Source organism: Benincasa hispida, chromosome 6 (assembly GCF_027475165.1).
Source record: "Benincasa hispida cultivar pf3 chromosome 6, pf3_genome.v1.1, whole genome shotgun sequence".
In the NCBI taxonomy this organism is placed as follows: Eukaryota; Viridiplantae; Streptophyta; class Magnoliopsida; order Cucurbitales; family Cucurbitaceae; genus Benincasa; species Benincasa hispida.
The window spans coordinates 25,296,891-25,310,531 of record NC_143483.1 but is presented as its reverse complement, the minus strand read 5'-3'; the positions used below and the strand labels follow the sequence as shown (position 1 = coordinate 25,310,531).

Below are 13,641 nucleotides of genomic sequence, written 5' to 3'. Positions count from 1 at the left end.
TTGAACACCAACGGCTCATTTATAGGTTGCACGTAGCGTCGCAATGCTGGGAAATAGCATTGCAACGCTTGCTTACGTTGCACGGTCATCAATTTTTCGTCAATCATCATAGCATTGCAACGCTTGAAAGGGGCGTTGCAATGCTGAGTGCACTGCCTTATAGCGTTGAGGTTCGAGCATCGAGGTGCGTTGCAATGCTAGCGATGATTCAATTCCAGAGCATCACGATGCTTAGGGCCCTGTTGCAACACTGTCCTGCACTTGATGCTACTGCCTTCCAGTGTCGAGTGAGCGTTGGACCAAGATTGTGAAGAGCGTCGCGACGCTGAGTGTTCTGCTAGATACTCAATACTCGCTGCTTGCTTACTCGATACTCGCTGCTCGCTTCCTCGGTGCTCAATGCTTGTTTTCTTGATGGAATTTGACTCGATGGTACTCGATAGTTGACCATACTCGATGGTAATTTGGCTATCTCAACTTCTTCGAAGCTCGGATGCTTAAATCGACTCCTAATTGCTTCAAATTAACCTCGTTTGGCTCCAAATTACCAATTCCACCTCATGATTCCTCAACACCTACAAAATAGATAAATAAACATGTAATATTCGATAACGAGCTAGAATTAAGCTAGGAATAATAGCTCTTTTTTAGAGCTAACAAACGAGGAAGATCACTTTTGGTGGTGTCCCTACAGAAGTTTTCTTTTCACTGTTCGTTGAGAGGCAAGTAGAGTTCTAGTGTTCGTTACACTTTAAGAGAATAGGTTCTTTGTCAAGGGTGAGATCCCTTTTCCTCAAATTCTCAATAGAAAGAATGTTTAGATTTCTACAATGTTGATCATATAATTTTTCAGCATATCTATTTCTCTACATTTCACTGTTATTCAAAATGAATTTCAAATCACACAATGTCATGTGTTTCTGCGAGGAACTCAATTCCTTCAATTATAGGAGTAAAACAGTAATGATGACCCAGTTATAATTATGGACTGCTTGTTTCTCTTGACATTTCTCAATCTTTTTCTCCTTGGAGATGAATTTTACAAGGGTCATATTGGCAACAATAGCTTCTTTAGTAGCACCCTTCAGTACCTTCTGGATGCTTGTCATTTCTTTCTTTTCTTTATTTACTTTTAGGATCAATAGATCGTTGTTTCCTTTATTAGCAATACTTAGCTCCATATCATGAGCTCGAGTTGCTAACTCTTTAAAGGTGCGAAGTTTTATCCATTACAAGATATACAGAAGTCCTCAGTATATCCTTAGATGCAATTTTCATTGCTGACAATTCAGTTAATCTATCTTTGCAATCCAGGCTTAATGCTCTCCACTAATTGATGTAGTCAATGATCAGCTCGCCTTTTTGTTGTTTCGTGGTGGTGAGCTCTATCATGCTAACGATACGCCTAGTGCCATAGAAGTAGTTGAGGAATTATCTTTCAAGCTACTCCCAAAAATCAATAGTTTTAGGTTCAAGATCAATGTACCAGTTGAAGGAATTTCACTTCAGAGTTTGAACAAACTGTTTGACTAGCAAAACACCTCGTGAACGAGCATTTTCACATATTTTGATGAAATGAGTAACATGTTGCTTGGGGTTGCCCTTCCTATCTAACTATTGGAACTTAAGTGCCCAGTATCTGTTTGGCATTCTTAGGTTGTTAATTCTCTTTGTATATGATGTGAAGTATAAGAGGGAAGTCTGAGTAGGTATACCATATTAATCCTTGATGGAGTTTGCAATCATCTCTTGCAATGGCTGAATAGACAAAGAAGTAATTGAGGTTCAATTTTATAGTTAACCTTTTTGCAGAACAATTTTTCCTATTATTCTTGATTGCGGACGTATGAATTGATTCAGCGGTGTCACGACTCCCAATGTGATTCTTGAAAGATGCAATTTCATAATCCCTTTCTTCGACGGCCTTCATCAGTATGTTAACTTTCTTTTCTAGTTTGGCCATCCTTTCTTCACTTGTTTTTACATCAACCACCATGATTAACATTATATTTAGGTGTGTTGCCTCTTTACTTGATTGTTCAGAAGGTGGAGTATGCTTATTAAGTGCACGACTTTCTCTAATGGCAATTTTGTTTGTTGGTTACTTTGAGATCTGTTCCCATATATTTCTTGCAATCTCAAAGGGTGGCAGCTTTTTAGATTGTTGAATCACCTTGAAGCGACTGCGAGTACTTGGTCTCTTGCAAACATCGCTTGAAGTTTTAAGAGCGTTATCTTTGGATGTCATGACTTCTTTAGGTAAATTTTGTTGTGGAGAAAGAGATGAAAGGTAGAAATGTCTCATTGAGTGTGTCAAACTGTTCAATGATATTTTTGAAGAAATTTAATTCGTTGAATTCAAACATTATTTTTGTATAGATTTGTAGTATATGTAGGTACAATCTTTATTACATGTTCCTTTGATTCTTTCTCTCAAATGTTACGAGAAGTTTAAGTCTTCCAAATCTTCTTAAAGCTTCAGCTTTGAAGGCTTCAAGAGCTTGAAGTCTTAGTCTCTTAAGTCTTTAGACTTTAGATCTTCAGAACTTGGGAGCTTCAGTGTTAAGCCCTTCAAAACTTGATAGTCTCAATCTTCAGTTCTTCAGAGCTTGAGAACTTGGGAGATTCGGTCTTTGGAGCTTGAGAACTTGAAAGCTTTAGGATTTGAGAGCTTGAAGAGCTTCGGTCTTCAATTCTTTAGATCTTGAGAGCTTTAGTCTTTGGAGCTTGAAAACTTGGGAACTTGAGTCTTTAAATATTTAAAACTTTGGTCTTCAGATCTTGAGAGCTTCGAACTTTAATTCTTCATAACTTCAAACTGAAAGAGTATATCAGCATGCAGCAAAAGCAACAAGGATCAATAAGCATTCTAATTCATACAATAATAAGAGGGTTTTATGTCATACCTTTGTAAAACCTCTTGAAACTCGAATTCAGCTGCAAATCTTATCCAATTCTTCTTGTGAACCACCTCAAGGTTTTCCCTACTATTCTCTTGAAGCCTTGGATTGAGTTGTGAGACTCAAAATAAGCTTAAATGAAGGGAATTTGGAGAAGGAGCTCACTGATGCAACTTGAAGAACACTTCTTCAACCTCATAAGTTTTCAACAAAACTTCAGCAAGTTCATTAGCTATTGCATGGCTGATTTCCACTTCTATCTTCTCTATTTATTGCAGGACATTCATGCAAAGAAGAAAGTTGCATGAGGTGCAACTCATGCTTAAAGAATGAATCAAAATTCAAGTAGATAAATAAGTGAGCTGCTTGATGAAAGTGAGTGGAGAAATCCCATTTCTCTCATATTTGTGTTTTCCAAACTTTTCCAATATCAAATTGAAAAATCAATTTTAATTTGAAAATTGAAAACTTTATTAATTTTACAAAATTAATTTCATAAATTAATTTTCTAATAAAATTAATAATAAATAATTAATCAAACAATTCAATTAATTCTAATTAATTTAATATCAAATACTAGATTAATTTTACACAAATTCCACCTTCATGAATTTATTATTTAAATCATATTTAAATATTAATTAATTCTTCAATTTCATTTTATTTCAAAATTAAACGCGTAATTATATCACATATAATTGTTAATTCCCTAAATTATAATTTGAACATTTCAAATTAACTTATCATGCTACTCTAAGGCTAATCCACTTAAAGCTAGTAAAGAGACCTCATGGACCTACAGATTATAGGCTTCAACGATCCGAGATTAATTGGCTAAACTCTTTAAACCGAATTAATCCTCATTCGTTAACTAATGGGTCACTCCACTAAAGCTCATAGTTGTACTCCTCTCGCTGTAGATATATTATGTCCATATGATTTAACCTTAATTAGTAAGTCGAATCTTCATAGGTTGTTCTTAATAACGGCTGGGTCAAATGTCTGTTTTACCCTCGAGATTACGTCTTGTTCCTTAAGTTCCTATTGATCCTCTAATGAATAATTGGTTTGTGATCCAGTCACTAATCCAGATCCCTCTCAGCCTAGTGAGAGGGTGGTCGCCCTTGTTCAAGACCTGGATTCAGTACTTAAGAGAAAAACCTTTTTCCTATCCCTAAATCGGGTAGGCGTGAATTTCTTCTTGTAGCCTATGTCCTCAACTATCTACCCGGTCTTACACATGAAATGGGAGGCTTATTGAACCGGCGCTGTTGAGCCAACCCTCACCTATGCAAATCTAAGGATAATCCCGAATAAACAAGAGTTCATACTTAGCTCAAGATGAAGACCGAGTGACCTAGGTCATCTAAGTGATAGTCATTCTTATAAAGTAAACAACGTTATAAAATAAGAGTGACTTATTTCTTGGTCCGATCTTATGCAAACTTATTGTATAGGACGTTCCCACTCCTCATGTCAATACATGAACGAATCTGGATCACTTCGTTTGTAGTATCTTTACAACAACTTGTAATAGCTACAAAGTAGACCGCATCCAATAGTGTTACCAGAATAAGGTACCCAACTTTAATCATATACTATAGACCGTTTTGGTTATTTACTCAAACTTGTCCATCTCTATGTCTCCATATAAAGTTCAAGTATTCATATAATAACCAAGGATTTTAGTTTATTGCATTTAGACTTTTACGTATGCAAGTTATAGAATCAATAATAAGTTTATTGACTATAGAATATGTTTATTTTTTTACAAAGTGCGAGTTTTAGGACACAAAACCCTAAGCGTGGAAATAGTTTAGTTCGGTTTGGTGGTCAAACCGAACCGAACCGAACCGAATTTTTTAAAATGTGAAACTGAACCGAATCGATTTATTATTTTAAACCGAACCGAATCGAACCACATCGGTTTCAAATTCGATTTTGGCATTTTTAAAAAATCCATGTTATATTCTTTTTTAATTAAAAACGGTTCGATTTGGTTCGGTTTTAAATTCGGTTTTTTTCTTTAAATTAAAAGCAGTTCGGTTTGAAATTTGATTTCAGTTCGGTTTTACTCTTTTTTTAAATATATATATATATATGTTAGTTAAAAACGGTTCGGTTCGATTTCAAATTTGGGTTTCGAAAGTGAAACTGAACCAAACCGAATTAATTCGATTTCAAAATTTCTTCAAACCGGATCGAATTGCATTTTTTGGTTTCATTGAGTTTTCGATTCGGTTCAGTTCGGTTTTTAGAAATGGTTCGATTTTTAAGTTTGAATGACCACCCTACAAAACCCAACACAAACTTTAGAGCTTCCTATCTTTGGAACTTCCAATCCTCCCTCAAAATGAAGGGTAAGGTTCCTATTTATAGATCTTCCATGGACCTTGAGTGAGTGTGGTCTGGTTGGTCTATGAGCTAGCCATTGAGCCAAATTAATTGGATTTTGGGGCCTTTGTAGATTTTGGGCCAAATTAAGCCTGTTTTTGGGCTCAAATGAACCTAGATCCAAATATTGATATTTAATTGAAGTAGATTAATTAATTTGATCCAACAGTCAAGATGAAAACACATAGCATCATCAAGATTCACCAACCTTCTTTCTTCAATTTCAATTTGGGGTACATGTCGAATTTTAATTAATCCAAAAATTGATAAATTGTATTTTTGTCATTAATTTTAAGAAATGTAACTATTTATGATTAGTCAAAATTTCTCATTCAACAATCATTAAGAAGCAATTTTGTTTCTTCCACATCTTATATAAAAATCGTTTGGTTTACCATTGAGCTATTTGTAAAAAGATAAATTTATTTTTCTATTATTTATGAAGTACTTTTATTTTTTTGCTATTTATGTAGGTACCCCCTTCATGTTTTCTCTCCTTGGCCCAAGTAATCATTGGTTTGTGCTTGTTCGATCATGAGACCTCTTAGATCTTCATATTTACTATTTAGAACTACATTACATATTTAGGAAAATAATAAGAAAAACTAGTTTTTGGTTTTTTTTAAGAAAAAAAAAACTACCTTTTACTAATTTTCTTTTTTTTAAAAAAAGTTTTAAAGTTAAAAATTCACTCGCTGTTTCAAAGCGCGTGTAGAAGGAATGAATACGCGAAAAGAAGAGTGAAACGCAAACCTCAGAAAATCCCATTTCTTCTTCTTCTTCTCTTCTTTGTAGCCTCTGCTCTCGCGCCGTTCTTCTCTGCTGCCTTCTTCAACCTCAAAATCCCTCAATTCCTCTGTTTCTTCTCCTCCATTTTCCATTTTCGCCATGACCCTTTCTCTCTCTTCCACTTTCTCACTCCTCCCTTTCATCCTCTTCTTCTTCGCTTCCCCTCTCATCGCCGCTCCTGACCCATCCACCATTTACGACCATCTCCACCTCCACGGCCTCCCCATCGGCCTTCTCCCCAAGAACATCACCAGATTCTCAATCGATTCTTCCACCGGCCGTTTCCAGGTCTTTCTCGATCAGCCCTGCAATGCCAAGTTCGAGAATGAGGTTCACTATGATTTCAACGTCTCCGGCAGGCTTTCCTATGGCCAGATCGCTGAATTGGCCGGAATTTCTTCCCAGGAGCTCTTTCTTTGGTTTCCTGTTAAGGGAATTCGTGTCGATTTGCCCACTTCTGGTGTAATTCATTTCGACGTCGGCGTTGTTGATAAGCAATTCTCTCTTTCCCTCTTTGAGTCCCCGCCCGACTGCACTGCGGCTGATCCGGTTGATCAATCCTTCGTCTTCAATGGAGCCTCTCTCGATTTTGTTGGGCCTTTTTCGCCGGTACGTTGTAGCTAATGTTTTTGTTGCTTCATCATATATTTTACTTGCCCCGAACTGAAAGTAATTATAATGATTTTTACATCTTGGGTTGAATTTTTGCGTTGTTTTGAGAAATATTGTTGTTCATTGTGGATCAGGAAGCATTATATTATACTTCTGAAGTACGATAAATCCATGTTCTGATTTTGCCTTGTTTATATTATAGAACTGGAATGATTGTTAATTCATGTTTTCTAAAATTTTGTGGAATAATGTGGTTTTAAAGCACATTACTTCCTTTTAATTTATTGCTTTGCTTCCTGATAGTCAGTATTTAGCATTAGATTAATGCTTTGTGGTGGAAACAAGCAGTTTAAGCTCATTTAGATTTTAGAAGAATACATTGGAGAGGTATGTAGAATTTGTAATAAATTTAAATTTGTAGAGACATGGCAGTGGAGTAAACCAATGCTATGACTGTCTTCTTCTTTAAAGGATAACGATATTCATTGTGGCTGTAGTGTTAGTCTAGCCATATCTTAATGTATTGATGTTTTGGTGTTCGTCGAGTGAGTGATGGGTGTGGATAGATTTTTGAATTTTGAAAGACTGTCATGCTGTTATTGGTTGCAAAGATTGAGATTGGTAACAGAAGACTCTTCATGAAGCCGGTCTCTTAATAATGGTTGGATGTAGATTCAAAAATCTGCATGTTCCCTTAACTATTGAGTATAAATTCGAAGTAATTTGCAGTTTCTTACCCCCACATCCAACACTGCAAATTTGTTAGTCATATTGTGACAGCCTCCTTGAATAATTTCTCTTGAGCAAGGTCTTGCAGGCCTTTAGGAATCAACTTATAACAAAAGGATGAGTATTCATGTGTAAATTCTCAAGTTTTTTATTTTTATTTATTATTATTTTAAATTACGATCCAGTTTTCTTTGATTTGAGGGTCACTAGGTTGGGATTTTTATTTGGTAGCATTTTATATTATAATATTGGAATTCTTCATTATTATAAGAGGTTGCTTCTTTGGGTTGTCAAATAATTCCAGATGGAAGCACAGAATCTCCAGCTTGAAGACAGTGAACTAAGGGCAACATCATAGATTAGCGATAAAGAAACGTTGTGGATTTCCGAGATTGCGTTTCGAGAGAGTCTGGCTTTGCTGGTCTGGTAAATCGTAGATTTTCCTCTACTATATGTGGATTGCTTTTGTTTTGTACAGTATTTGTTTCCTGATAGTCCTGTCTGATGGGGAAAAGAGGCCTATTTGTCTTCATATAAAAGCTCACAGAAATATTTAGCCTCCAATCCCTCAAGTCCATACTAATAACTGAATTTAAGCGAGAAGATCGGTGCTTGGGTCGGCTTATAAGAATCCTAGAAGTTTGGTATAATTTAGCAGGTCGTCTCGTCTGTTATAAGTCGTTTTTCTTATATCTCTCTATGAAGTATATTACTTTCTGGCTGTGTTTGGTTTTGGCTACTCACATAAAGAAGTGCTGTTTTTGTTGTCTTGCCCTTATAGTCCTAAAACTTGGGCTTGTAAATTGTACATTGCGAAAGTGATCTAGTAGTTAAAGAGGATTGACATGTATTTTATAAAACTCACATTTTCATTTCATATCTAGGATGTAGATCCATATCATTTCTTCAACTATCATTCACACTTGTTCTTATTATGAAGCTTAAAACCATAAAACATCCCAATCAATGTATATTTTTGTTGGAGAATAATGAAAAGGAATTGTATTCAGGTACAAGAGTGAGGAGGATTCTATCTTCAGTTGGAGAAGATTAAGAAAAAAGGCAATTCAATTGGCATAAATAAGGAATAGATGATGGGTATTTTGTACAATAATTTACTTTATAGACACTAATCTTATCATAGGTATTTCAAATGTCTTGGGGTTCTTTTCTTGTCTTAAAAACTCTTATACCTTTCCTTCCAAGTCTCAAAATTTTTGTAAAATACTCAACATAGTACCAACCTTCCACAAGAAGGGTGTTGAAGATATTTTTCTAGAGTTTTGCTAGGATGACTTTTTATTTTTTATTTTTTATTTTCTTTCCGGTTTAATTAGTTTAGTACTTAAACTTTCCATCTTGTGTCTATTTCATCCGTAAATTTCAAAAAGTGTATGATAGATCTTTGAAGTTTCAAATTTGTATACAACAGCTTTAAATCGGATATCCAACAACTCTATTTGGTCTCTATATTTTTTAGTGCATGATATTATCTAGGTTTAATGGATATAATACACGATATTAGGGTTTAATGGATATCTTTGATGTTTCATATAAATACCCATGAAATATAAAATGAACATCAATATAGATATAAATACTAATAATAAGATATATAATTTATTTAAGGAGGGAAAGAACTTAATTATTAAATTATTTTTAAAAATTATTTAATTTATAGGTTGATATTTTGTATTTGTGGTGTTGAAATTTGATATGGATATTAACATCAAATTTTAATCCTTTCTAATAAGTTAACTTTTAATTTTGTATCTAATAGATTCCTGAAATTTTTTATTTTGTGCCTATTAGGTTTAGAGTTGAATTAGACATTCAATTTTATACCTAATAATTCAATTAATTTAATTTTTCAAATATGACTAGGACTTATTAGATATTTTAAAATTTTAGAGACATTTAAATATGTTTTAGGTCACGTTTACCAAATCATAATTAAAATTGGTGTAATAACAATGAGATTATGAATAGGAAAGATAGTGGGTTCTACGTAATTTTTAAAATAATTTTGATTATAGATTTGGAAGTGGATCTCATAATTCATTACAAGTACGAAACAATAAACAACTAGAAACGTAATTAGCTAACTTTTTTTCTAAAAAGAAATTTGAACTTTTACGCTTGTTATATTTTAGGCCACGTTTACCCCATTTAAAGCCTAATAGATCGATAGGAATAAAAAAAAAAAAGTGGGTCCCATTAGATTACTTTTAATGTTGTTTACTTGTGTTTTGCATTTGTACTGACACATAAACCTCACATCCAAATCTGTAATGAAATAAAGCAATTTGATTAATGTATAAAAGTACTCAATCCAATTGCAATAAGAATTATATCCTATCATTACCATTACCTATAGTTACCATTACAACTACCATTATTATTACTGTTATAGTTGAAAAATTATCAATTTTGACATCTTTACTATTACCATTACCATTATCACTTTCACCCTTAGAGGTAAAAGTAGAGATAACGGTAACAGTAAATTTGACAAAATCCATAATTATAAGTAAATACGATCAAAATCAATCCAATTATGTTTGCGATTCAAGCTCATTACAATTGATCTATCAATGAAATTTCATTACGATTACATTAGTTTTCATTGTTGTATGGTGAACGTGGCCTTAGTGTAGCTATGCATATTCTAATATTTTATTTTTTTTAAAACCTTGTATTTTTCTATTTTTATTTTCAAATTCTTTTGGTTAATCTTATATTTGAAATGATTGGAAAAGTTTCAATTTACACCTCCTAATTCTGGTAGTGGTATCAATTTAAATCCGAATAATTGTATCAGTTTAAACCATAAACATTCATAAGTGTAAATGTTAACATTCTCTTTCAGACTTAGTTCAATATTACCATGTGAAACATATAATTGTTTCAATTAAACTTTTAAATTGTTATGATTTAGACACTTTATTAAGATTACATTTGAAAATCTTCCATATATTTAATTCTTACACGTTGCATAGACTTCTTTAAATATCATTAATAAAATGGACAATTAGTAGTGATGTATGGACAATTTTCAAAGGAAGTCATAACTAAATTGATACAACTCCAAAATTCACGGGTGTGAAATGATATTTTTCCTAAGTTATTTAATAGAACCTTGACATAGACCTAATTTTTTTATTTACAAATCAATAAGTACTTGAAGCCACATATAGTATATATTCAATTTTGGAAAACATATTTAATTTTAACATGTAACATGTTTAAAGGAAAATGAATTAGGAAAAAAAATTATGGACGTGTGTGTGAAATTTTTCCAACAACCAAATAAATTTACAAACTCCAAACCTAACCAAAACTTTAGTGTTAGTAGGTTTTGTCAATCTAGAGTGAGCATTGTGTTTTCCTCTAATCAATTATCAAAGTTCTTATAAGTAACAAATGGAGGTTTTGTTTTTTACTTGCAAGAATGTAAATAGCATAAAAGGTAAGTAGCATGAAATGTAAAGACAATAATTTAAATTTAGTTGTATGAATGAGAAAAGTTTAGTTTAAGCATTCGGATTCATTCATTTGTTTAGTTGTTCATTGGATACTAAAAGTAATCATCAATGCAAGGTCGTAGTCAACTTGTCCAATAGTGTTGTGACAAGCACTCTAGGACATTAATTAAGACGCTTAATTGAACTAAGTGTTTGATGAATGGGGTACAAACACGCTCAATAAACATTTCATACTCACATTATAATTAAAGGGAAAGCTAAGATGATAGTTACTAAGTAGTGCTTAAGTAGCCTAGCTGATTTTATGTTCTAACTAACCAGCCATGTAATGTTGTAAAATGACTATCATAAATAGTCAATCAATCTGTTAAAGGTTTATGATTTTTTTCAATTAGTATTTCCTTTTATGTAATTTCTTTTATTATATTCTTTTAAGTCTATTTATTCTATAATTCAATATATTTTGATATACTAATTTTTCAATATAATATATAAAACTAACATTGTATTAGAGCAAGGTTCCAAGGATTTTATTCTTATCCAAATCTAACCTGTTTCGCATTCAGATTTAGTGCTCGTGGATTATAGTTTCAGACCGGTTTGTGTTGACCGGTTTGGTTTTGATAGATCGATTCTGTTCGACCAATTTCGATCTAGTTAGCTTGGTTTGGTTTAGTTTAGTTGGTTTAGTTCAATTTAGTCAGATTAGTTTAGTTTGATTTTGTTTTGGTAATAAGTTTCAGCTTTATTCTGTTTTCAGATCTATTCATGGTTCTCTATTCTATTGTTAGATATGCTTTCGTGGGTCTCTGTTCATTTTCAAATCGTTTTCAAATTGATCGTTCTTTGGTTTTATTTTTAGATCTTTATGTAGGTCTCTATTTCCTCCAAAAGTTCATGAGTTCCTATTTCTAGTCCAGAAGTTCTCTATGTGTTAGTTGTTTTCCAGCTTAGATCTACTATGATTTAATTTGGAAGTTGTCTTCAGTTTTTATCACTTTACAAACTCAAATTGTCTACCACTCAGGTAGAAAATTTGAGTGTGCATATCTTTATGTTGGTTTTTAATCCACGTGTGTGCATGTGTGCATGCGTGTGTGTGGTTGAGCGAAAGAAGTAGAAGATGAAGATTGAAGAATGAAGTAGAGGATGAAGGGGGTGTGAATCATGATTTTGATAGCGAGAGAGAAGAGAAGAATGAAGATCTAATTACGTTTCGGGTTTTTCTTTTAACTTTTTATGTTTTTATTCTTTATTTTTTTAATCATTTTTAATTTATTTTGTTTTGGATTACTAGATTTAAGTGGGCTTTTAAATAAAATGGGTTGTGGGTTTAGTTTTTTAAGTGGTTAGGCTTAAATTTTTTTAAAAAAATGACCCAATGTATCTCCTTCACAGATACGTGTATCTGAAAAAGATAAAAAAATCAGATACTTCAAATATTGTATCAACACCTATCTATCTGCACAATTAAAAGTATCAGTGTTTCCTACATATTAACACACAACTAAATGTCATGAATTGTGACTCAATTATTAGCAAAGAAATAGAAATATGCAAGGGTGGTCAATCCAAACATAATCCAAGATATAGAAATTCCAATATATTCAAGAACCACAAGCATTCCTAAGATAAAAGTGTGAAATTCAAGTCCTCACAACATGATTCAATGAGTTTCTTCCTCAACTTATGCTAAATAGTACTTAATTGAGCCACTAAACATCAAGATTGAGATCCTCATGGCCAAGATTAATCTCCACAACATGAAAATAGACTTAAAACAGTAGAGAGCAAAAAAAAAAAAAAGGGGAAAGGAGGCTGAGGCACGGAGGCTACAAGTGTGTAAATGCTAAACTTTACCTTTTATAAATTAGGCCATGATGCTAGGTCATAAACATTGTGACATAGCTTTTCAATAGGGAGCATTGCGGCGTCACAGGACAATATCGCGACGTTTATCCCTTTGCAAACTACTGCCTTATAGAGACGTTAGCCTCTAGAGGTAGCACCCTCTTTGCCCTAGACACTCCGTTTGGACTCAAATACTCCATTTTAGCTCGATTTTCATCCCATCACTCAAATATATTTTTTTTTGGTGTTCATAACTTATAAAACCATCAACTTAACACATTCAATCACATAACCAATCCAGATTAGCGGAGCGAGATTACATACTTTGGATGTTATTAGAAGGCAAAATAAACTAAGAATATTTATTTTCTGGTATCCCTATATAGTGCAATTTTTATGTTTAATTTTCAAATAAAAAGTTAATATTTAATATTATATTATTGTAATCATGTTAATTTATCTCTAAATTTCTTACTTTCATTATTGTTTTTTCACTATCTGATAATATAAAAAATTTTAAGCAAATATCAATTTATACCCCTTAAAATTTGGGGGTTGAATCAAATAATTGTATCAATTTAAATTTTAAACTTTCATAAGTGTATCAATTTAAATTTTAAACTTTCATACGTGTATCAATTTAAATCTCAAACTAATAATTGTATCAATTTAAACCTTAAACTTTCATAAAAGTATCAATTTAAATATTAAAGTTTCATAACTGTTCGATTTAAACCCTCCATTATCTTTTATTTGATACACTTATGAAAATTTAGGGTTTAAATGGATATACTTATGAAAGTTCGGGGTTTAAATTAATATAATTATTAGTTTGAGATTTAAATTGATACTACCTCCAAAATTCAAGTTTTAAATGGATA

General features: G+C 32.7%; 1 protein-coding gene across 2 annotated transcripts; it reads left to right on the top strand.

The window, feature by feature from the left end:
* The first annotated feature begins 6,011 nt into the window (after positions 1–6,011).
* On the top strand, positions 6,012–8,797 carry LOC120080586 (uncharacterized). Of its 2 annotated transcripts, XR_005482568.2 has the most exons (3): positions 6,012–6,692; positions 7,729–7,850; positions 8,435–8,797. XR_005482568.2 is itself a non-coding variant. In XM_039035303.2 (2 exons), exons 1-2 carry the CDS (start codon positions 6,183–6,185, stop codon positions 7,780–7,782), a joined length of 564 nt encoding a protein of 187 aa, XP_038891231.1. In that variant the 5' UTR covers positions 6,013–6,182; the 3' UTR covers positions 7,783–8,301. The 2 variants fall into 2 exon arrangements, 1 of the variants encoding a protein (XP_038891231.1); XM_039035303.2 differs by lacking the exon at positions 8,435–8,797 and having other exon boundaries at positions 6,013–6,692; positions 7,729–8,301.
* The last annotated feature ends 4,844 nt before the right edge of the window (positions 8,798–13,641 follow it).

Excerpts from the sequence above, each read along its gene's own strand:
- LOC120080586 (XM_039035303.2), top strand. The coding sequence starts at position 6,183 with ATGACCCTTTCTCTCTCTTCCACTTTCTCACTCCTCCCTTTCATCCTC. Across the intron at positions 6,693-7,728 it reads TTGTTGGGCCTTTTTCGCCG|ATGGAAGCACAGAATCTCCA; the intron begins GTACGTTGTAGC and ends AAATAATTCCAG.